We start from the raw sequence: 25,620 nt of genomic DNA, 5'->3' as shown, positions 1-25,620 counted from the left end.
AGTGTAAGAATTTTTTAAAATGTGTAATTTTGAAAAACCATTGACACTTTAGTATGGAATTGAATTTTAGAACAAACAGCCAAACAGCAAAATTTTAACAAACAGCCATTGATGCAACTTATAATCCATTCATCAGTAAGTTTATGAACTTACTGATGAAGATATTGTTGAAAATTTGCTAACAGAGAAAAACTTGCATACTGAAAAAGGCTTGATGTTCAAAAACCCAGTTCCAGAACCAATAAGAAACTGGCTTGCGACAGTCATTGTCAGAGAAGAGAGAATAGGCTTCTTAAGTGCCCATTGTGCAGAAATTGAATAGAGGTAGATTTAACATTTCATGAAAAAATAAATTTTGCAGTTGTTATAGTTAAGACAGTTGCACCAGTAACCACAATGGCATTTATCCATTCTCAAATATGAAATGATACAGCCGAAAAGAAAAAAATGCACCATTATATTAGTCAGCCATTAATGATAACAGAATATGGTAAAACCACTCAAACTGTATAATCACTGATACAGTGAAGAAATAAGAATACCATGGAGCATTGCTGAGATTGAAAAAAGTTAATTTTTCTGCACCACCAATGTGCAACCATAAAGAAACAATTTGCCAGAAGATGTTTATGATCAAATAGGACATAAAACAAATTGGCGCACAAAAAAATGAACTTTAATTGTAATATAACAGAAACACATTGTAATATAATTATTTGATAATGTTCTTAACATAAATATTGGCGATGTTTAATTTATTGAATACATTGTATTCTCTGCACATCAGCAATAATAATATCCCGCAATGCATGAAGTGCAGTAGCAGAAGATAGCAAAACAGTGCTGCACTAAAGAGGGCAGCTTTGGTGGTATTTTGTTTTATGACTTAGCTATGCGCAAGTTTAATTTACAAATTACATTCTTTACTTTACACAGTCAACTTTACATGTCCAAAATGTTGTGATAGAACAGAAACCATTGGAATACTTGAATGACAAAAACAAGAATTTATCTCCAAAAGAAAAAATTTAAAGAAACTTTTATTCATGAAAAATTAGAAACTAAAAAATATCTATTTTTTATTCAAATAAAAGATTTGGAATGTTTAAATTTAATTAAATCAATGTTAACTGATGTTTGAACAATCAGATCTGATAAATTCCTCTTTCAAATGATATGATTAATCGTCAAATTGAAACCTTACCTGAAAATACCAGTTAATAATAAAACATATTAAAGAATCACCAATTTGCCATCCAGATTGATGAATTGTGATATTTCTAAAAAAGCTGTTTTGCTCTATATTTCTGGCTGCTAAGAGCTGGCAAAGTATTACTAATATGTCAGGAAGAGTGATTTCTTGAATAATCGCACAGACAGATACAATTTTTTCAGTTTAATATTGAATATAAGAATTCAATGAATCAAAATTTTGGAACTGTTCGTGTGGGAATCCAAATCTTTGCAAAATAATTATTCTTTGATTTCTTCAGAAGAATAGTCAGTGTACTGTACATAGTAACGTACATTTTGCTCTGCTATGAAAACATTGTGGAGTAACAAAAATTATTTAAGAAATCGCTCCTGACATATTAGTAACACATTGCATAATACGTTGCCAGCTCTTAGCAGCCAGAAATATATCTAAATTAAACAATGTTCTTCTAAAATCAACAAAAATAGTTTATTTTGTAAAGAAAAGCGACTGATTATAAAGAATATTTCATACAGTGCACTGTATGTAAATACCTTCTTGAGGAACAAAATTTTTCTGCATAACAATTTCTGAATTCTCTTCAATTTTGTCCAAAACCATCTAATTCAGGTGTGATAGAAGAACCACGCCTGAATTGGTTGGTTGGCTTACCATAATCAATGGGTCAATAGCTAGTCAATCACACAACTGCTAGTTTCAGCCACTTCACATCTATATATAAAAAATGTTAAATTCTGAGAAATTACTTTTTTTTTACTCAAGTAAAAAAAAAAGAACTAAATGCCAGAACGCAAGTTTTGACAGCGAGTGATTCCTTGTAAGGTCAAAGTCTGCACTGTGTTATCAGGGCTCCAATCAATCAGCAATAAAGTTTTGTGAGTTATGAACTGTTCAGATGCTAATTTGTTCTGTGGGAAGAGGTTAGAGTTAAAGAAAAATTAAGGTTAGAGATTTTTGAGCAAGCTCACACTAAAAGTTTCCAATATATCACAGCTGTAAGGAAGATTTAAAAAAGCTGTTATTTTGTTCTGTGTAAAATTTTAACTAATAATTAACATGCATATAAATTCAATGTACAAACGTTAAATAAAAATAAAATTATCAAAAATACTATTATAGATGTGGAGAATAATATAATTAAAATTGATAACAGATAATAAAAATAAATTAAGAAATCAGTTTGTTAATGTAATTTATAATATTAAAAATAATAAATATCTAAATCACAATTAAAAGATAATAAGGCATTTATTGTTAAATCCGATAAAACAAACATACCTGTTATTATCAATAACAATTTATATATTGAATAAGAATAAGAAACAAACTTAGGATAATAAAATTAAAAAAGAAATCATTTCTAACAAAAACTATATGTTTTCAAAGATGAATACATGAAACAAAATTTTAAATTAACTGATACCAATGTCTCAGTATTGCGGGCACTAGCTAAGATTCGTAAAGCAGACATGCCATAAATTATATTAACTCACCCACTTATCAGTTAAGTAAATTCTATCAAATACGTTAAAAGAATACACTAAAATTGAAAACAAATATTATTTAAAAAACAGCTATGAATTATTAAATATAATTTATTATATAAACATAAGACAACTTGTAATACTTGACATAAAAGATATATATACAAATATTGACATTAATAAAACTATAAACATAATTAATAACTCTTTGACCAAATTAAAAGTAGATAACAGTATATTTTTATGAATGAATTAGAAAACACTATTCTACCCGACACAAATAACAAACACAAATTATAAAAAAGATATGTAGATGATATATTAATTATTTATAATCAGCAACTTAATAATTAAAAGGACACAATAATTAAAGAAATGAACTCTAGATAATATTAAATTTACTTTAAACCAGGAAAGTAACAATAGTATTAATTATTTGGATATAAAAATTTTAATAATATTAAATTTGTCAGATATATACAGAAAACAAGATATTATAATACATTTTAATTCCTTTATTTCATTGCTCTATAAATTAAAAACAAAATAGTACAGAACTAAATAACATTAAACATATTGCTATAACAAAAGGTTGTAATGTAAATTTAGTAAACAAATTAGCAAGGTGTATATATATATATATAATATTAAACTAACAAATAATGTTAGTGGAAAAGATTATGTTAAAACTGAATATAATATAAATTGTAGAATATTTAATAAAATACTTAAATCATTTGAATTAAAAACAGCATGTACAACTAATAAGAAAATAAATTATATAAATAATAAAGACCCTTCTAAAGCAACAAAATGTAACCAATATAATTTAGATAAACAAGAAGTATATAGCTTAAAATGAGAAAATTGTGATTTAAAATATATTGGTATGATGAATAAATCATTTTCAGTTAGAATCAAACGACATATTAACTGTATAAATAAAGAAAATAAACACTGTTCTAACTTGTTGAATGGTCTTTATTTTGTTAAACAATAACAAACTGATGAACGAACAAATTAAATTTGATAATGACTTTTATTTAAACAAATTATAAACAATAATTAATGATTACTAGGTATGCCAAACAAACTGCTTTTATTTCTTATTACCATAACAATTAAGATTCTTTTTCTGACAGGACATGTTTTTACTTTTACTTATGACTGTTACTATACTTTTAGTACTAAAATTAATATACTTTTAATAATATGAAAATCAAGTGATATGGATATAAAATTTTATTTTAGCTCATTTTGGATGAATAGTTATATGTTATATATAAAGTTTTTATAATAAATCAAGTGGATATTCCTGAGGATGGACGAAGGTCTGTCCAAAAGCACTTGATAGATTTAAACATTTTATAATTGTTGGTAAGCTGAACTATCACTTAATATTTTGTAATAATTACTTTTTGAGATTAGTATAGTATGAGCAACTTAAAGAACAATTACACATAGTTGAACCAGAAAATGTAATATTTTATGAATGAACTGAAGAAAAACTTAAATTCAGTATTTAAATTAGCAAAAGTTTATATATTTATACAAAAGATGTTTAAAGCGAGTGCCCTGCACAGCAATGCAGTCAGTCAACTTCTTGTTGAATTTCACCTTCAGTTCATCATTAGTGGGAATTTGATTCGTAAACTCTATCCTATAAATAGCCCAAAGGAAAAAAATAGCAACTAGACTAATCTGAGGAATGTGGAGGCTATTGCCCTTGGCTGACAATTTGTTCTTCTGTAAAAGCTGTATGAACACATGGTAGGGAATTGTTTGATGTGTAACATGTTCCTTCATCTAGTTTTTTCACTACCTGTTAACTGAAGAAAGAATTCTTAGGAAATTGTAAGGTACACTTCTGCATTACATTCAGTCAAAAAATACTGGTCCTGCTATACAATTACCTGAAACAGCACACCACACACTGATTTTTTTTCACTATGAGGTGGACATTCAAACATCTAATCAGGTTTTTTAGTCGTCGATACCTGGGAATTTGGATACCAAGGTAAATGAAACCATGCCATTTCTGAGATAAAACACATCAATAGGTTTGTTTGTCCATCAACAGTGTTTTTGAGAACCAGTCACAATAATAAAGATGTTCTGGTTTATCTGTTTTCTTAAATCGTTGCACAGTTGTTACATAATAAGGTTCCAAATGTAAATCATGAAGAATTTAGCTCCAATATTTTTATTTTATACTACACTGTTGTGAAAGGGCTTGTATATAAATATTTTTGGAAGAAATTCTTCTCTTAATATCAGCTGTGGTCTCTGGTGTCTTAATGGAAGGTCACCTTTTTTGTTTTAAGTTTGAAACTGATCCTGTTGTATGGCATTTTTTAACCAAAATTACATTTTTCTGTATTCTTGAAAGATCTAAAATGCACATAATCTTCCACTATATCACACTTTCCTCCTAGAACAAGGCATTTTGGAAAAACAAAAATGCAAAGACAAACTATATTGCATTGAAACATGAACAGTTGTTTACAAACAACAACAGGTGAGGATAGTAATATACAACATTTGTTCAGAAAATACCAAACTTTACTAATTTTACACATTGGTTCTTGTCTCCTTCAAAGTATTCTGCTCCTCTATTCACATACTTTTCCCAGTGATGTTTCCACTTCGTGAAGCAGTCCTGGATAGCTTCTTAAGGTCCATGACGAATTTGCTTTAATGTCATCAATAGTCCCAAAACTGTGTCATTTCATCACCGATTTATTTTTGTTGAAAAAAAGAAAAGATTTCAAGGAGCCAGGTCTCATGAGTAGAGAGGACCAATCATCTGATTTTTGGCACAAAACTGACGAATTGACAAAGCTGTGAGTGGGGACACATTGTTGTGGTGAAGGAACCATGAGTTGTCTTGTCACAAATCTGGTTTCTTTGACAAAACATTTTGTCAGCTTGGTCAAGAAGTTACCGACAAACGTCCACTCAATGTTCTTTCAGTTGTTCAGTGATCAAACGAGGAACGAACTTTGTTACAACTCTATGCATGTTCAATTTTTCAGTCAAAATGTCATGGCATGATCCAATTGAGATAGTCACCTCTTCTGCAAGTTTTTTGACAGTCAATGGGCAATTTGCATGCACAAGATTGTTGATTTTCTGAACGTGGGTGTGATCAGTTGATGTCGATTGGCTTCCTGGTCGGGGGTCATCTTCAATTTACTTACGACCACTTTTTAATCATGAAAACCATTCGTAACATTTGGTATGATCCAGAGCATCATCTCCGTAAGCTTGTTTCAACAGTTAAAATGTTAAAGTTTTCCCCAGTCTCGTGCAAAATTTTATGTTGTATTTTTGCTCCTGAAAATTGCACATTACAAAAATTGCTACAAACACTTAAACATGTTGCAATGAGATATCAACAATCGAAGAAAATATGGCTACAGAAGAGTTATGTGGAACACAATTCTACCAACAACACGTCACTAAATATCACCATTGGCGTGTAATTATGTTCCATTATTTTCTGAACGGACCTTGAACACAACCAATAATTGGTGATACTAGTTGCATCGTAAAGATGGCTCAAATAACTAGGATTCAAGATTGAGGATATCTGTGATCTATCTACAGATCATTTTCAATCTTGATTTTTAATTGTACATTATTATTAAAGCCTAATAATAATACTTATAAAGATTAAAACCTTCGCATCCGTTCAATGAGTGAAGTACCTATAACAAATTTATGAGAATATAAATTCAGTATAGCCAAAATAATTATTTTAATTTTCTCTTAATACTGAATAAACTAAAACAAATTTTCCTGTTCACAAACTATTTGAAGGTTTATCATTTTATTTAATTGTTCTGATCTAATATAACTTATTACAATTATTTTTTGCTGTCTTACATATTTTAAAATTATTTTACACAATTTTAACAATGGCAATATCCAGTGAAATATTACTGCTTGTATAAAGAGCAGTAACATTTCATTGGATGCTGACAGTGTTTCATGTTGGCTGATCTATTACGTGCATTGGTAACTTGTTTTTCTGGTGATGTTGAAAATATTACCAGACATCCTGCAAACACAAAACAAAGATTTTTAGAATTGACTTACTTCATCATGTTTTGGGAGATGATTCTAGAACTAAAACTTAAAAAAAACGCATATGAACATAAGTCTGGACTAGAGTTATGGCTGCTAAAAGGTTTCATTCTGATTTTTGTTCTGCAGAATTAATACAATGCAATGCAGTACTAAAATTATTTAAAACTAATTATGGTAAAAGATTAGTATATTTATATTGTAACAAGCTCAGTAAAAAAAAGACCTGAGTAACGGATTCCTGCCAATTAAAGAGGAAAGTAGTAGAAAATATAATAATGGGAAGAATCCAGAAAGGGGCTAAAAGGAACCCTTTTAGTAAAGCTAACAGGTTTGTTTAACAATCAATCTTTGTAATACTGCCCGCTGACACACCTAAATGGAGTGGTTCTGTGAGAAGAGTAAAAATGCATGGGAAGATGAAAGGGCTTGGCCGATCATTCTCACGCTAAACTGGGGTCTGGTCCTGCAGGTCAACTCATCTTCTCTGAGTATTTATACTCCAGGGAGTTGAAACATTGTTCTGCAAGAGAGTGCTAAGCGAGGAGTTATTAAGCAAGTTTGAAGGGAGAGTATTATGCGAGTTTGAAGGGAGAGTATTACATGAGTTTGAAGGAAAAGTATTCTGCGAGGTCAGTGAAGGTGTGAATTTCTAGTGTGTACTAGTTCGTCGCGATTAAGGTGATATCACATGTAATTGCAGTACATGAAAACAAGAAGTGGTTCGGTGAGTTACTGTTAAAACTAAGTAAAAGAGATAATGTAATCAATTCCATTCATAAATTGTTAGGTTAGTTTTATTTCAGAACAGTGAGGGTATTTGCAATAAAAGAACGTTATAATGTCTTATTTATTGTACTATTGTTGTTAATATAAGCCTTATATTGTTAAGGCTGTTAATATAGCCTTATATTAACAACAAGCTAGTTGATAGAAGTGTTAAGATTAGCAGTCATGCTAAAATGTCTTTTGTCAATGGGACTGAATTCTGGTTTTCAACCTGTAAATAAATCCTGGTGATTACTTTAAATTCCGTTTTGAATGTAATCACTATTTTTATTATTTGTTTATTATTATTTTGTTTTGTTTTACTTATGTTTTAGAACTAGTAAATTATAATTATATAAACATTTTCAATTGTCAATCTGTCAGTATCCTGATCGAGTTGCGAAAATATTTTATCTAAATTGATTCTCAAAACTAAATCTCCAAAACATTTTGAGAAAAGTCATGTAAAATTAAAAAAATTTAGAAAAATATGAGATTTTTAAATTAACAAAGTTAAATTGTCAATTTAAAACTTAAACAAAACTTTGCAGAAAATTTTTAATTAAATCAATAAAAGCCAAATGTTAGTTTGACAAACATGATTTAAATTTTTAAAAAATGTGACAAAAATTTGTATGTACAATAATAAAACAAAAATTAAAGTTATCAATATTGAAGATAGTAAAAATTTAATTGATCTGCCTTGAAGATGCTGATGAAAAGAAAATAACTAAATTTCATTAGCTTTTAATGAATGTTTCAAAATTTCACCATTAAGATCCACTTCCCTAACTCAAACCTTAAGATGTTCTCTTGATTGTTAAAAAAACCTTCAAAGCTCTTTATGAGTAAGCAGTATTTAATATTCAAGCAATTAGTTCATCTTCCTTATTTTTCTATGAGCACATAACCTTACTTATTATGTAATCCCCTATTAACCAGTAATCTAGTGTGAAGTAAAAAAAACTAACAATAGTTATGAAAGTATGCATCAATTCACAAAATTGCAGTAGCACAGCACAAATTTTATATGAAAGTCAGCAAAACTATTACTGAAACACTGAAGCTATGTGGAAGTGGCAGGTATTACTTTACGGATGCTCTGAAAAAAATGTCAAGAGCCTAATGAATACAATTAAGTTTTAAAGATGAGTAATACGTAAATAATGATCCAAGTTGTAAAAAAAATAAGAGCAGATTGCACGATCTGGTATGATGTGATAGATGATTTAAGCGTGCGATAATGGTTGATGAAAAGTTTCTGTTTAAAAAAAAAGATCTAATAATTACGAGCTCTCATCACAAAAATGCATCAAGTCATGAGAGTTTCAGGTAAAAATTACCGAATTGTCATAACTGAACTTTATTCACACTAATGATGCTCTCTATGATTTCTGGCTGTAACTCAAACATTAAAACAAATATTTTCTGATAAACTCATAAAGGAGATCAAGATTATTTTAGAAAAAAAATTCCCAAGACTTTTTAAAGGCTTAATTATGATATAGATGATTCAAGAATCTATACAGATGACTTAAGACAATCAGGATACATATGACCTCAAGGGGAGTACTTTGAATACAACAGTAACCACAAATTCCAAATGTGTTTTTATGCAAAAACTTAATGACCTGCAAGTTTGAAGCTTCTGGTTGAGGAAGCATGATATTCATGCAATTTAAATAAGCTTAGAGCTAAAATGAAAATGTAATATAATAAAGTAAGCACAAAAATATAGCTTCAGCTCCGGAAAGAAACAACACAAAAAATTACTTATTTTTTTATACATGGAAATAAACCGTGGAAACAAATTTCAAATGGGAATCAGGCGGCAGAAAGTACATCAAGCATTTTTAATTATCTTAAGCAAATTCTTAATGAATCTAAAAACGTAACTTGAAAATATCATTAATTTTTTAAAGGTCAAGTAGCTGGTAATTTTAACTGTATTTATGAACTTAGAATACAGTAGGACAAGAAAATCAGTAGTAATGAAAATGAGTTTTTAATTTCAATTCTTACTGGTTATAACATCATTCCAAGAAAACTAATGAAAAAAATCATCTTTTTGTTCAGTATTTTGGTCATTAGAAACAATTAGGCTTGTACATGAGTAATATAAAATAAGAATACAGTTTTATAATAAAACATTTTAGCATTTACATAAATTATATGTTAAATTAGGTCCTTTCCACTAAGGTTTAGAACGAATGTAAATGCTCTACAAGTTTATTGATTGGGAGTATCTTGACTGATGTGTTTCTATAAAATGCTTAGTGCAGCACATCCCAATAGTATAAGAAGCAAATTTAACTCAGACATCATTTATAATACAATTAAGTAATTTTAATACATAAATATTCCTATTAAATTAACAATAATTTGTTTATCTTTACTAATTATTTCCTTGTATGAAGTAAAGAAAGTATTGCGATAGAATATAATGGACAGAAATATCCATTATTACTAGTTTCGGCGTGATGCCTGTACGTACATATGTATCTCCACATTAACTAAAAATCTATAAGCTGTAGGATGTTGAAATTTTGGATTTAGGGCTGTTTTAACATCTTTGTGCACCTCTCCTTTTGATTGCAATCAACTAGACCAAAAGTGTCTAAAAAAAATCCCAAAATTTGATTTTGGACTCTTTCTTAACTGCAGTAATAAGCACTCATTGAGAGTTTTTTAACGATTATAAGTGGTACTTATTTTCTTTGGTTCCAGAGTTAATAGCCAAATAAAATTTTAATTAATGAAATATTTGGATCTTGCATGGGGAAGGCACATCGGTTCAAAATCATACCATCTCCTTTTTTTTTAATTTAAATATATTGATTTATAAATAATTATTAACCTCTGATTATAACATTTTTTTATGATAAATAATAATTCAATAATAACAATAAAAAAATATGAAAAAATTTCAAAGTTATTACTGAAATAAAATTTTTTGTATTTTCATTTTTAAAAAAAATGTGGCAAATGTAATAGGCATACAAGGAAGTCATTGTGGTATCCACATCTCATGATTTTTGCTTCTCATGTCTTATTACATCAGGTGATGGACTGCAGACAGTCTGTTACCTCAATAGAATTGTTTTGCAAACTCAAGCTTGCACTGGAACAGTTTGGTTTCATTACAGTGTTTATAAAAACAAATTTAAAAAAATTGAGTATGGTTCCCCCACATTGAAATGAAGAAAAACTTTATATCAACTATGTGAACGCTAGTCATGCATCAAAAATCTTAACTAGAATTCTATACAGGAGAATTGGGAGGAGAGTGGAAGTAGGAGAAGACCAATTTGGTTTCAGGAAAAGTATAGGGACAAGGGAAGCAATTTTAGCGCTCAGATTAATATTAGAAGGAACATTAAAGAAAAACAAACCAACATACTTGGCATTTATAGACCTAGAAAAGGCATTCGATATCGTAGACTGGAATAAAATGTTCAGCATTTAAAAAAATTAGGGTTCAAATAAAGAGATAGAAGAACAATTTCTAACATTTACAGGAACCATACAGCAACAGTAATAATTGAAGAACATAAGAAAGAAGCCGTAATAAGAAAGGGAGTCCGACAAGGATGTTCCCTATCCCCGTTACTTTTTAATCTTTACATGGAACTAGCAGTTAATGATGTTAAAGAACAATTTAGATTCGGAATAACAGTACAAGGTGAAAAGATAAAGATGCTACGATTTGCTGATGATATAGTAATTCTAGCCGAGAGTAAAAAGGATTTAGAAGAAACAATGAATGGCATAGATGAAGTCCTACGCAAGAACTATCGCATGAAAATAAACAAGTGCAAAACAAAAGTAATGAAATGTATTAGAAATAACAAAGATGGACCACTGAATGTGAAAATAGGAGAAGAAAAGATTATGAAGGTAGAAGAATTTTATTTGGGAAGTAGAATTACTAAAGATGGACGAAGCAGGAGCGATATAAAATGCCGAATAGCACAAGCGAAATGAGCCTTCAGTCAGAAATATAATTTGTTTACATGAAAAATTAATTTAAATGTCAGGAAAAGACTTTTGAAAGTATATGTTTGGAGTGTCGCTTTATATGGTAGTGAAACTTGGACATTCGGAGTATCTGAGAAGAAAAGATTAGAAGCTTTTGAAATGTGGTGGTATAGGAGAATGTTAAAAATCAGATGGGTGGATAAAGTGACAAATGAAGAGGAATTGCGGCAAACAGATGAAGAAAGAAACATTTGAAAAAATATAGTTAAAAGAAGAGACAGACTTACAGGCCACATACTACGACATCCTGGAATAGTCGCTTTAATATTGGAAGGTCAGGTAGAAGGAAAAAATTGTGTAGGCAGGCCACGTTTGGAATATGTAAAACAAATTGTTAGGGATGTAGGATGTAGGGGGTATACCGAAATGAAACGACTAGCACTAGATAGGGAATTCTTGGACAGCTGCATCAAACCAGTCGAATGACTGAAGACATAAAAAAAGTGAATGCTTAGTTCACCAACTATCAGCCATTTGAAGCAGCAGACTTGTAAGTTGCTAAGTAAAAAAATTTATTGTGGGTCATTCAGATTAGCAGTATCATTTATGGGTGCAATTCACAAATTCTTAAAAAATCCAAAATAAGATTTCATGTTTTTGTTCACAACAGGCAGCAAATGAAAATTACTAATCAATAAGTCATTTAACACATTTAGTGCGGCCTACTAGTATTTGAATAGTTGTCTGCCGCTAGGAGCATATTACTCCTTTACAAGTACCATTATTGTTATAGTTTAGTTTGAGCTTAGCTCTTAGCAGAAGTGGATCGATGTTGTGCACATTGTAAGTTGATATTGTTCATGTAGTTTATGTATCTGATTTTTTGCCAATTTTACTTTTACACAGAATTTGAAGTGTCAGTTATTTTTATCATCTAATTTATTATTTACAATGGCTACCTGTTGTACAGTTGTGCAACACCTCAGTGATGACACTTATAGATTCGTAAGGTAGTATCTTGATAAAAACTTCACATCAGAGGAGTCATCCGAAAGTAAGTTGGATGATAATGAAATAAATACCATTTGAGCAAATAATACACTAGGATTAAGGAAAATTCCTTTCAGGCCTGTAAGAGGTAGTGGATTATTGAGACAGATTCCAGGGGAGATCAGATCAATAGGCTGGTTTCTTTTACTTAATTACTTGCTTTATTATTATTTACTTTAATTTTCTTGCAGAAATACAAATGAATACACTTTAAACTGTTCTGTAGTCCTTCTACTTCTGAAAAATCTAATATGACTCTGTGGAAAGACCTCACAGTACCAGAATTAAAAGTTTTCCCTGGTTTGTTGCTACACACAGGAAACATTACTCAATAGACTTCAGGATTACTGGAAAACCCAGACTATAAACTTACCCGCTTTTAGACAGTACATGAGCTGTGATCGCTTTATTAATTCTTAGATGTCTGTACTTTTCAAACGCCAATGCTCCTTAACTGCTTGTCCACAGAACTGACCAGCCATTGCCTAATATTGATCACCTGTTCAAACTAAGACCACTAATAGATCATTTTAATACAACAATGATGTTGGTATATTATCCTTCAAGAGAATTATGTATCGAGAAGCAATGATACTTTGGAGATGCTGAATTATACTCAAGTCAGTATGTAAAAAGCAAGCACCATAAGTATGGTCTAAAATTATACTGTCTAAACAGTATAATGAACCTGAACCTGAAGGGCTCAATTTTTAAGTTTGCTGTTTATGGCGGAGGCAATGACTTTTTTCAGTGAAAGGTCACTGTGAAGAAGACTTCTTCATATATCATGAATGAGTTATTAAATCATGGGCACTAATTACTCATGGATAACTATTGTAAGTTTTATCCTCACTTCCAAACATCTAGCAAAATATACATATTGTACTGGTATTCTACAAATTGATCAGAAGCATTCCCCAGATTTAGTTAAAAGTACAATTTTGAAAAAAAGGTGAATTATTGCCCAATATGCAGATGGGATTATGATTGGAATGGAAGGATAAAAGACCTACCATTTCTTCTCAGTTTGACAACAAAATGTGCACAATAAAGAAAACAGGAATGAGAGAAATTAATACCGATTTAACACATATGAAAGGTGTAAACAGAATGGGCCAGATGATTGCTTATTATCCTCGTGAGAGGAAAACAATTTGGTGGTGCAAGAAAATATTCACCCATATTTTACAAATGCTTATTATGGTCAATGCACACCACTTATACAACATGCACAAAGAAAACTTTCATCCTACGACTTCCATCTAAAGGTCATAGAGTAACTTTAGCTGCCTAAAGAGAAGAAGCCGGAACGAGGACGCCATATCCTGCACAAAATGTAGATGAAGAAGGTGGAAAACTTTGCAGTTTGAAACAAGAATGGAAAGAGAAAGCAAACATTAGTTTGTGAAGTTTGCCCAAAGAAGCCGGGTTTGTGCATAGTTGAGTGCTTTGTAACATTCCATATAAACAAATAGGTGGATTGTAGAACAATTCACCTATTTGTATATGTGAGTTTGGTTGTAAATAGATTCATAAAACATATAAATTAGTATTATTGTAATTAGGGGTAGTAATGTATAATATATTACATTGCCTCATATAATATTAATATATGAGACAAAAAACAGAAAGGGAACACAGCATGGCTGTCTCGGAATCTATTCATTTGTGGTTCGCACTACTCGAATACGAGTACCAATCCATGACGTGACAAATTACAAACAAAACCCCTAAAAAAATGTTGGCTACATTCCACACTTTAATACAATATTTGCTAAGTATTTATTGCAAAATATTTTAAAGCATACTAGGTATCTTATTCATTATATACTATAGCATTGAACATGTTCCCTGGATCGATTACCATTACTTTTTCTTCGCTAATTCTAGGTTATGTTCTCATATTTTTGTAAGATAATGATTAAAAGTGGATAAGCTTAATCATCAATTAAAACTTAGAACTACTCAAGGGCCTACGAAAAATATTCAAACTTACCTGAGAATCAAATAAATAAAAAATACAACTCGAGATATAACCAATTTTAAGATATTAAAGCGACTTCAAGCACTTAAAACCTTATATCCTGAAAATAAAACAATCATCTTAATGAAAATTAAATTTTAAACAATGTAATAAGTTCTCATTCTAGAATTTCAATAAAAATAACTACACAAATATCGCTAACTCAAACACTATTCCTCGCGATAATATCACCAGTTCTTCTTCTTCGTTGGTCTAGTTTTAAATCACCCGGGCAACTACATTTCTTCGTTTCTCAGTCAAGCTGAAGAACAATTTAACTGATTTGCTGTACAAGCATAAAGTAATCAAACACAAGATATTATATCTTCTGCAATTTACGTTTGTTGCTGTATCAACATAAATTACATAATATATCATGTGGAATTTCTGTTTGTGCAGCGTTTTTGTCGCTGCACAAACAAATCTTGTGTGCGTTTGATATGTAGACGAATACAAATAGACGACACTAATGAAAATTAATTATATCTATTAATAGTAGTGGTTATAGTTAGTACTAGTAACAATTAATTTTATTATGTGTGTATACAGTATACGTATTAAAAATGTCATACCTTTATAATGAAAAAATAGCATTCACTATTAGCAGTACTGATCGTGCTGGGCTGTTTGTGATAGCGGTTTTATTAACAAAAAAAAAATTATACTTTTTTTCGGGATAATAAGTACTTTTCAAGATGACCGCAGCCGATCTGTAGTTAGTTATTATTGTAGTTAATTTTATTACATGGCGCCACTGACCCACCGGGCTGATCTAGTGGTTAATTCGTTATGGCAAATCAATTGATTTCAAAGTCGAGTGTTCCAAGGTTCAAATTCTAGTAAAGGCGGTTATTTTAATACGGATTTGAATACTTGTATTATTAGGTGGTTGGGTTTCAATTAACCACACATCTCATAAATGGTTGACCTGAGAATGTACAAGATTACACTACATACATATCACCCTTTGAAGTAATACCTTACGGTGATTTCGGAAGATTAACAGAAAAAGAAAGAGAGAGGGAAGTCCACTAAAATAAGTTATGCCTTATTACTCAAAATAGAGGACTGCAAATATAATTTTTTTCTTATTAAAAAAAGTCTACATCCAATGCAATTTCTTTTTAAACCATCGTATTTAGATCAACTGACAAAAAATAGCACTCTAGTTTAAGAACATGCGGACAAGTAGAGAATAAAATAAGAAAAAAAAATTATATAATTTATATATATATTTTACATAGCCTATATTTTGCCAATAGATTGAAGGTAGACCGGGTTGGTCTAGTGGTGAATGCGTCTTTCCAAATCAGCTGATATGGAAGTTGAGAGTTCCTGTGTACAAGTCATAGTAAAGTCAGTTATTTTTTGTGGATTTTAACACTAGAACATGGATGCTGGTGTTCTTTGGTGGTTGGGTTTCAATTAACCACACATCTCAGAAATGGTTGACCTGAAAATGTACAAGATTACACTCAAACATAATATCCTCTGAAGTAATCCTGATGTTGGTTTTGGAGGCTAAACAGAAAAAGAAAAAAAAAGGGACCTTATTATGATGAATTTTTTATAGTAAATTTTCTTAATATGGCTGTACTTATTTAATATATTTTATGTATTTATAACATTGTTTACTTTTATTTAACAATTTTAAGTGAAACGGAACAAAAGTTAAGTAATAGTAAATTTATTGAGTTAGAGTGTTAAATTAGAGAGTATGCTAATATGTTTGGTGGTGATTCAGAAAAAAACATTGGCGACTTCCTACTATTGAAGATATAGATAGTCTTGAAAGACTATATTATTTAGTATAGGTATATTATTTAGTTTCTACATCTTGTAAATGAAGAATAAAATTACAGATTGTCATAGTTTTAGTTTTCATTTATTTACAATATTCTGTACGTAATTACTATGTTAATTGGTTTTAAAATTTGTTAAAAAAATGAATTAAGCTATTCTAAATTATGATGATTATTGAATTTGTTTTAAGTTCTTAGTTAAAGCAAGCGTAGGTTAAGTTTGGTTCAATTATATTTATAGTTTTAGACTTTTATATATTTATATATATATATACATTTATTTAGTTATTTACATAAATTTATTATACAGTGCACCTTCAATTTATGTGTGTGTTGTGTTACCTTCTGGAAAATTTCTGTACACAATGAAATCGAGACATTTAATGCAGAAATATAGGTTAGGTTCTTCTTAAGTTATACAATAAATAATATACCTAAATTACTGTACTTTATTTTACCATTTTAATGATATTACAGTACAATGTATGTATTTAAAAAGAAAAAAATATGTACAATTTATATATTTTCTCCTTTCGGTGGCATTTTCTCCTTCAAAAATATCTTTTTTTTTGTAAATTTAGATGAAAAAAATAACAGGTTTACATTAAAAGCTAATGTATGTCAAATTTTCTATTAAAAGTTGAATGAGATAACGTTGAACTATCTTTTTAACTTTTGGTATTTTTCACCTTCTCATAGCAGCTTTTTTACAATTTGCTTGAAAATAATGGTTCCTACACAAAAATGGTTTGGAAGTTATACAATCGAAAGCTAATTAAATTACCTCTTTTTCAGTCCTATACGATGATTATGGAGATGACACATGATCACCAAATGCAGATGTTTAAAAAAGAATGACTGCAATTAAAAAATTGTATTTGATATTTTTCTGCAGAATTTGCATAGTCAAAAAACAAATAAAGATAAATCATAGATTTCAAATATTTTTTTTTTTTTTGGTGAAAAGTAGGTTTATAAGCAATTAATTAAATTTTATTATATGTTACTAAATACTGAATATTGTTTTTCAACAAAAATTTTAATGAGAGTTGTTTTGCCCATTTGTCTTAATGTTAGTGTGTTTCAGTAATTTTAATTATGGCATATATCAAAGTAAAGATTGATATTTTATAATTATTGAAAAAACTTATATTTAACAATTTTGTAAAAATGAACACCTCATATATGATTGTAATTACATTAATTTACAGATTAATTGTAATAATTGGATGTTTAGTGAGTACGAAAGACAATTTTAATAATGAGTTTTATCATTTTTAAAAAGGATCAGCTCCTTTTTTCACTGTAAACTATCGTTTTTAAAGCCGAAAAAAAATCCTTTTTCAATTTTTTTATTACTGTTTTAAATCTTTCATTGGAAAAAACACTGCAACTTTAATAAATAAAAACATATATTTTTTGTATTTAAACATTGTAAAAGTGAGATAAATTTCTTTGAAAATCTTTACTAAGAATATTTTTTTGGTCTTGTGTACAAAAAAAAAAATAATGAAAAACCAAATGGGAAATTAAAAATAAAAAAGTTGGTAGTCCAATAATAATAATAAGATAAACCACTCTTATTGAATTAAATTTAAGATAATCCCCAAATGTGGCTTATTAAAAAATCAAACGTTAAAATCCCGCCAATTTCATTCCAGGGGAGGAAAAGACAAAATGAAACAGCTTTTAATTTTATACAAACCAATTTTTTATGTAGAATTGATCAATTGTTTTTTAACAGTAGTTAAATTAATTTTTATCATACAATGACACACAAATTAAAGATAATTAAAGACGCTTTAAAAAAAATTCTGCATTCTATTGATAAAACCAAACTTTTGATTTATTTGAAGAAAAAACACATATTTCATACTCGTTATTGCACTGTCCTCATTTCAGGAGAGTAAGTAGACTGAATAACCTCATCCGTTCCTTGAAAAATATGTACTTACAATTTATGTAAAAAAAAAATTATGAGTAATATTTTTATTATTCATAATTATGATTTTATTCTTAATTTTTATTGAGTTATTTGTCTTAAAAATAGCTCCCTTTATGTCACTAGATTCAAAAGTAGTTGAATAATACCAATTTTACAATTGTATTGCACCTGTTTGTGCAATAAGTACAAAGGTATGGTAAATATGACTGTTTTTTTTTTTACTAAAGAATTTCAAACAAAATTTTATTATTTTATATGGAAATAAGTTTGACAACACTCCTTATTACCAATTCCTCCATTGGAGAGTGGCTAAATACGTATAACAGTTAACTTCCATACATTGCACAATATTGATTGAGACTACAACTGTTTTAAATGAACTCTTTAGTATCTAGAAGAGAAGTCTAAAGCAACATAATTTGAATGAAAAAATGCTGATGTGCTGCAGAAAAGTTACTCCAATTCATAGGGATTGTTGGTGGTAAGGATATTCTACAGGTTTCTTTCTTCCTGGTGATATTCTGTAGATTTTGGCTAAGTAATCATTGGTTCATGTAAAGTGTATGGGATCGTAAAAGTACAACATTCCTAGTATTTGTGTGGTTTAGAGAGTAAGCTCACATCCATCCACTAACTGCCTATAGGCAGTTTCCTAGTTATATGGAATTCGGGATTCTGCTTTTAGCATGTGGCTGGACAAATTCAATGAGACAGGTTAAGAATCAAGATTCTTTTTTATTCACTATAATATTTAATTTTGAATATTAAAAATTACCTACTCTCATTCAGATTGTTATTCTACATCTTTTTGGAGCTGAAGTTTCTGCTTAGAGTTATTAATGATGTAATGTGTAAATGATGTTCATCTTTAAGCAATTAGGAAACTCCTTTAGTAAGCAGTCAAATAATATGTTTTACACTTTTGTTTATTTTTAACAGGTCAAATGAATAGAAATATTTGTGTAAGTTCTATGTATAGATTTTGAGTATTATGCCTACTATGTTGTAAGTATATCATGTTTCTATGAAACCTTTAAAGATTTAATTCTGTGTTTGTGTTTTTTATACTCATAGTTGATGTGTGTCCAGTCTGAGAAATGTAGGAAGTACGGTCATTAAACTTTAATTTGAATACTGGAAAGTTTATTCGTTTGTCAGTATATTCTGTTACTTTGGTAAATAATCTTGTGTATTCTGTTTATAGCTTTGAAGTGAAACACCAATATTCTTTCCAGAAAAAATGTTGAAAATTTTTGTATGCAGTGTGTGTTGTTATAGAAATTTTATATTACATCATTAGTTTGCAACTGATATTTTCTAAAATGAATTCATTTATTTTTTCTTTTCACAAATGATTTTTTGGACACATAAACAAAGAAATCTATGAAAACAGATAATTTAGTAATTATCAAACTATTTACAAACGTTTTGTATTTAGTGATTTACAGTATTTTAACAGAGAAAAGGTTACAGAAAGTTGTGCACCAAGTGGATTCCAAAAATTTTGATGAATGGGCCAAGGAAGCTGTTTTTGAACTGTAGGATGCATCTTCCTATAATTTAAATATTTTTTGGAAAAACAGAAAATGTTTTTGAAGGCATAATAATACAGCTAAAAATGATATGAAAAGAGTGGCAATGAATGGTAACAGTGTAGAAAAATTATACATGAAAAATTATTTAACGTAATAAATTTTTTTCTTTATCACTCACTTTTGTTATTAAATCAAAATGGGACAAAAAAACATGACTTTTATTCAATTTCAGTACTGATGCATTTCTACCTGTAAGGTTCATCAGTAAGAGAGTAAAATTTAAAAATCTTAAAACATTACACAACACTAACTGAATGAATGCTATTGCAATTACATATGTTTTATAATAAAAACTTTGATTAATTGTGGATAGCAGTAGATCTCCAAAACTATCCTCTAAAAATGCAATATGCTCTTTTAATATTTTATTATTTTTTTTTAGAAAAATAGAGTTTCTCTATTGCCACTATGTAATTTTTTACTTTACTACTTATTACTTTTATAAGAACTTTTTTCTTTTTACCATTTAAAATTTGTGCATGCTTATTTTTACATTGTCTAAACAATTTGAGGGTACATTTCAATTACAAAGCATTTTCAAGTCCTTGAAAATGCTTTTTAGAATTATAAAAACTTTTGTTTGAAAAGCTTTAGAATCAAACAGTAAAAATATCAATGGTTTATTAATTAACGATAACCCAAATAATCCTGTTTAGTGGTTTGACTATAAATTATAAACTCATGTACATATAAGGAATAAAAACCCTATATAATATATCTATTAAATTAAAAAAACAAATTTCATGTTAAAAAAAGTAGTACGGAAATAATTAATAACATCAAAAAATGAAATTAAGCATATCATTATAATGCTTTTTAAATATAAGATATAAAAGATGTGTATAACAAACTGAGAGCAAATAAAATCTCAAAAAAAAAACCATCAAAACTGTTAGAATTATTTATAAATTAAAAAAAAATATATTTTTATAATAATAAACTATTTCTCTTCTAAATAAATTCTTATACAGTGTAGACATGGTAATTTCTGAGTAGATGAAGTCTTCATTGAAGTGAAATGAGGAATTTGATACCACTAACAGGAAAACAAGAAGGATTGGGATGACAGACTGTGATTTAGGGAATGAATTAAAAGATAAAAAAATAAGAGAAAAGACTGTGAAAAGTAGGTTAAGATGGTTTTGGACATGCGAGGAGGATGAAAGATATGAGACTAAGGAAATAGAAAAAAAGGTTAAGAGGGTCTAAAACGTGAATCAAATATCAACGGTGACTGATTAAAAAGAATGTGGAGGAAAGAGGTTTTTCATGGGAGATGGTGATTGACTAGGAGCATTAAGATAAATATCATGATTTAAACATAAATTTCATTATGTTTACGTAAATGTTATCATTATCATTGTTTAAAGATAAATATCGTTAAGATTAAAATCATGTTTTATGAATACCCAGATCCATTACACGGAGCAGTTCCTGCTCCACATAATGTAAGATGGCAGGAACTGCTGCAGTTCTACATCTTTCTAAAGTTGAAAATTTCATCACTAGGTGTAACAAACTTACAGTGTTCTAAGGCAGTCTACCAACTAGCCATTACTCTGTACTGTTTACAATGCTTTCCATGTCAGTTTTTCTTGGTGCTTGTTAAATGCATTCTATAGTCTTTATTATGGTTTATCAAAGAGCGATCTCTGTTATATTTTATAACAGAAAACGGCTGTTGAAATGTAGCGATGATTCAAAATGCGTTTAAAGAAAAAGCTTTAAATAAAATGCAGATATATATAAGTGGTTTTCATGTTTCAAATGAAACATAACTATGAATGTTGAAAATCTTGAAAAAATTCACAATGGAATTTATGAAGATCGTCATCAGACTATTAAACAAATTTTTTAATTGACTTGTGCGTCTTGGAGTTATTGCTGATGAATTTTAACAGATATGAACATGATTTGTCATTTTTTGTCAGTAACAAAATTTACAGAGTTTGTTCCTCCTGGACAGATGGTTCAACCTTTGAAAAGTTGAGATTACATGAGTAAAAGATGAAAATGCACGCTGTTGTAGGATTGGTTCCTGCAACATGAGCCTCTGTCTACTCTGCCATCCATGTCATATCACTTAATCCTGCTCCTTGTGACTTTCTGACTATATAAAAATATAGCTCAAGAGAAAGCATTTTGTGATCAAGTGTTTTTCTGTTTAAAATATTGAGAAAGTCATTGGGATAAGTGCATTGTCGTGTGCCCCACCCGGTTTTTTTTAAGTAGTTTTGGTATTAATATAGAGTAATGTAATTAAAATGTTAGAAGTTCCCTTAGAATTTTTCTTCTCATATAAATAGCAGTACCACGTAGGGTACCACGTTCTCCACTAAATGAAAGCTAAAAATGAAAATTTGAGAATGCTCTCTATATTATCATATTTTAAGTCAAATTTTCAATATACAATAAAAATTCTATAAAGGAAAAGAATAAAAAATAACGAATATTAAGAAAAAAAAGAAAAACATTTAATTACTATGAAAGTTTCTGATATCCCACACCAACACAAGTAAGTAATACTTTAGCAACACCTAGTTGTAATTCATTATCATCAACATCAACATTTTCCTCATTTTTGAATGGTTCAAGTTTAAATATCAATCCAAAAAATTTTCTTAAATGTCGAAGGAATTCAATCCTGTAAAAAAAATTCTCATATGATTAAATATGAAAAAATACATATTTAAATGCAAGTATTAATTTATAAAGCAAAATTTTAATTTATACTCTTTTAGTGAACAGCAATAATTTTTATCTTCCGACATATTTGTAATGTTGGACCAGCAGTTTTGTGATTCCGTACTTTTTTGTAATGGAAAACATTCTATTCACAACAGAACTTTGCAATTTTATCTTAAAATACCTGGCAGTATTCTTTCATTTGATTTTAGAATTGATCTCTGATTCAGAACACACAGCCTCCAAGAACATAAATGTATAGTAACTATTGAAAAATAAAAAGCCGCTACTATGCAGAATAATGCTCAAGAGCAGAATATTTAGAGCTGATGTGGTCAGTGTCTATGGATATATTAAAAAAACTCATGTTTTATATCCCTTAATTTTGAATTAAAGTAATTTAGAAAGTGTAATAACATTTTTAATAATATCAATGTGACGAATAGCTGTCGCATATAAGCTGAGACACAGGTCTCACTTCTACACTTAAAAAAATGCATGGTGTAACCTACTACACAAGAAGCACAAATACAAGATAAAAGTCAAGCTGACAGTGATAGTAGATGCAAGGATTAAATGATATAATTCAATTATATCATTTCATTTCTAATGCTGACAATAATGAGAAAAATATTCCCATGTTTAGGAAAAAACTTTACATCTGATCAACAAAAGTTAAAAAAAAAAATATTGAATTAATAATAAGTGTCAGTTATAATAAACACTGACGATTATTAAGTATCGATATGATAATTATCAAACAACATCTTGACCCCTAAGGGGAACACACTCACCTTTGACAATTCTGGTTGCCACACCACCCCCTCTGCTCTTAGCCCTGATGGGTTTTACTGGAGGTTGTCATATTGACCTCAGACACAGATTAGATATCACAGTCATCAGCTAGGCTTCCATCAGGATGGCACCGACGCAATTGTTTTGGTAGACATTTCCATCAGCGATTTTAGCTCAGCTTTTGCCTTCACTGTAGGCTTCTTTGGACATCTTTGCTCTTCTGTCCTACTTTATAGCCCTCACAACTATTTGACAAGATCAGGGAAGTGCGGTCGCTGCACCTCAATCTAACACCAAAGAAGACTAATCACAATTAAAAAAAACTTTAACAGTGTAGATTGTGATAATCAACTCATAATTAATTTGTATATAATGTCAAAGGACTTTTTCTCATACAACAGAAAACTGATGATCGCAGCCACCAAAATTGTTGATAATTTTGATCTGCAATCACCCCAATTGTTAAATTTGTTAAGTAAATTGTTAAATAAATACAGAACTAAACAAACTGGGAATTCCTTTCCACAATTCTGAGGAGATTCCACACACTTTAACTAAAACCTCTGATCTAGTCTGTAATTGGAAGTGAGGTTTTCTGGGACCACACTTATCAGTTACTTCCTAACACGAGGAGTCCTTCACCCTTCCACATCACAGCTCTATCAAGAGTACCTTAACCATCTAACCTCTGGGTCTGATCTGATCTTGGAAGCGAGATCAGTGCATCCACCCTTCCACGCACAGCTCCAACATGGAGAAAACAACAGCAAATACTGTAATTAAATTGCTGCAATAATTTTATTATTAAGATCAGCAAAAATTGCCCTTCATCAACAGCTTGTCAAGATCTGGATCAAAGAAGAACTATAAGAACACTGGATTATAGCCCTCATCCATTCACTACTCAAAAAGGGGGACACAACTGACCCTAACAATTACAGGGGAATCTCACTCCTAGACACAACATACAAAATTCTTTAAAGAATCTTCCTCAACAGGATCAGTTCACAACTAGAGAAAAAACTAGGAGAATACCAGGGAGGTTTCAGACCCTGGAGGAGCTGTCTAGACAAGATAATGAATCTCAAGCTAATAATGGATTACAACAGGAAAAGAAACAGACAAGGTGATAAAATTTGTAGATTTCAAGAAAGCCAACACAATTAAAAGAAGTAAACATAAATGGTAACAGAATTAAAACAGTAACCCAATTTAAATACGTTGCAGTGATAACAACAACCTAAATGAAAAAACCTTGATCCAAATAAGAAAAAACAAACTAGCTAAAGCTCAAAAATTAATGTGGTATACTTACAAAAAAAAAGAAAAAAAGGGTATCAATAAACACAAAAATAAGACAATGCAACAAAGTTGTGTAGAAAGAGTTAGAACCCATCACCGACACCATGTCTAAGAGGAGACTAGGATTCTTTGGACAATTCACGAGGATACAAGATTCAATATTTCTGAAACAGCTAGTACAGTACAATCTCGACTCGAAAAACACCAAGATAGGATGCAGATGGATCAGAGAAATAAGAGACGATCTGAAGGAAATTGGCCTTACACCATTGGACAACACAGATAACATAAAATTAAACAAGAAAATCAAGAACAAAAACAGTCGCTTTACACTCACATGAAAAAACTCACAACCCGAACATTTTCAACACTAGAAAGAGCACAAAGATTGAAATGTATGAAAAAGTACCGGGAAGACCACAAGGCCCAAACAGTCCCATCGAAGAGACTTAGATACTGGACTGACTACAGTGATCCTATTCATTATTAAAAGATAATAATAATAATAATAATAACAGAAACTATAAAGATTACTAATCAAGATGATCTATTAAAATATAAGTGACAAGTGTTTATCCAAAGTACAGTAAATTTATTTATTTAACGTATGGCACCAAAACACAACACCAATTACAATCAAAAATTACAAACAAACATCTAACAAATTAATATGAGCTACTGATTCTGGAGTCGCCATCAGGAAATCCTCAAGAGTCCCTTCATAAGCTGTCCTAGGGCAAACTTCTGCGGATGTGTTTAACAGTTTGATTTTTATCACACCTGCAAAGGGGCATCGGTGTTTTACCCCATTTATACAGGAAATAGGTGCACCTACCATGCTGAGTTTGTATTCTGTTTAGCATTGAGCATGTCTTACATGGCAAGTCA

At 29.8% G+C, this 25,620-nt stretch overlaps 1 protein-coding gene across 3 annotated transcripts in view; it reads right to left on the bottom strand.

Annotated features, from left to right (window-relative positions):
- Positions 1 to 6,496: 6,496 nt before the first annotated feature.
- Positions 6,497 to 25,620, bottom strand: part of LOC142328684 (putative RNA 3'-terminal phosphate cyclase-like protein) — a 41,208-nt gene continuing 22,084 nt past the window's right edge. The window contains exons 6-7 of one of the 3 annotated variants that reach the window (XM_075372606.1): positions 22,433 to 22,594; positions 6,497 to 6,763 (exon numbers count right to left, since the gene is read on the bottom strand). In XM_075372606.1, the coding sequence (XP_075228721.1) occupies position 6,763; positions 22,433 to 22,594 (163 nt within the window). In that variant the 3' untranslated portion in view covers positions 6,497 to 6,762. Of the gene's footprint in view, positions 6,764 to 22,400; positions 22,595 to 23,429; positions 23,718 to 25,620 lie in introns of those variants that run through there. The other 2 variants (XR_012757324.1, XM_075372605.1) reach the window with 2 other exon arrangements.

This window comes from Lycorma delicatula, chromosome 8, assembly GCF_047948215.1.
Source record: "Lycorma delicatula isolate Av1 chromosome 8, ASM4794821v1, whole genome shotgun sequence".
In the NCBI taxonomy this organism is placed as follows: domain Eukaryota; kingdom Metazoa; phylum Arthropoda; class Insecta; order Hemiptera; family Fulgoridae; genus Lycorma; species Lycorma delicatula.
The sequence above is the reverse complement of the archived record's forward strand: the minus strand, read 5'-3'. Positions and strand labels throughout refer to the sequence as shown.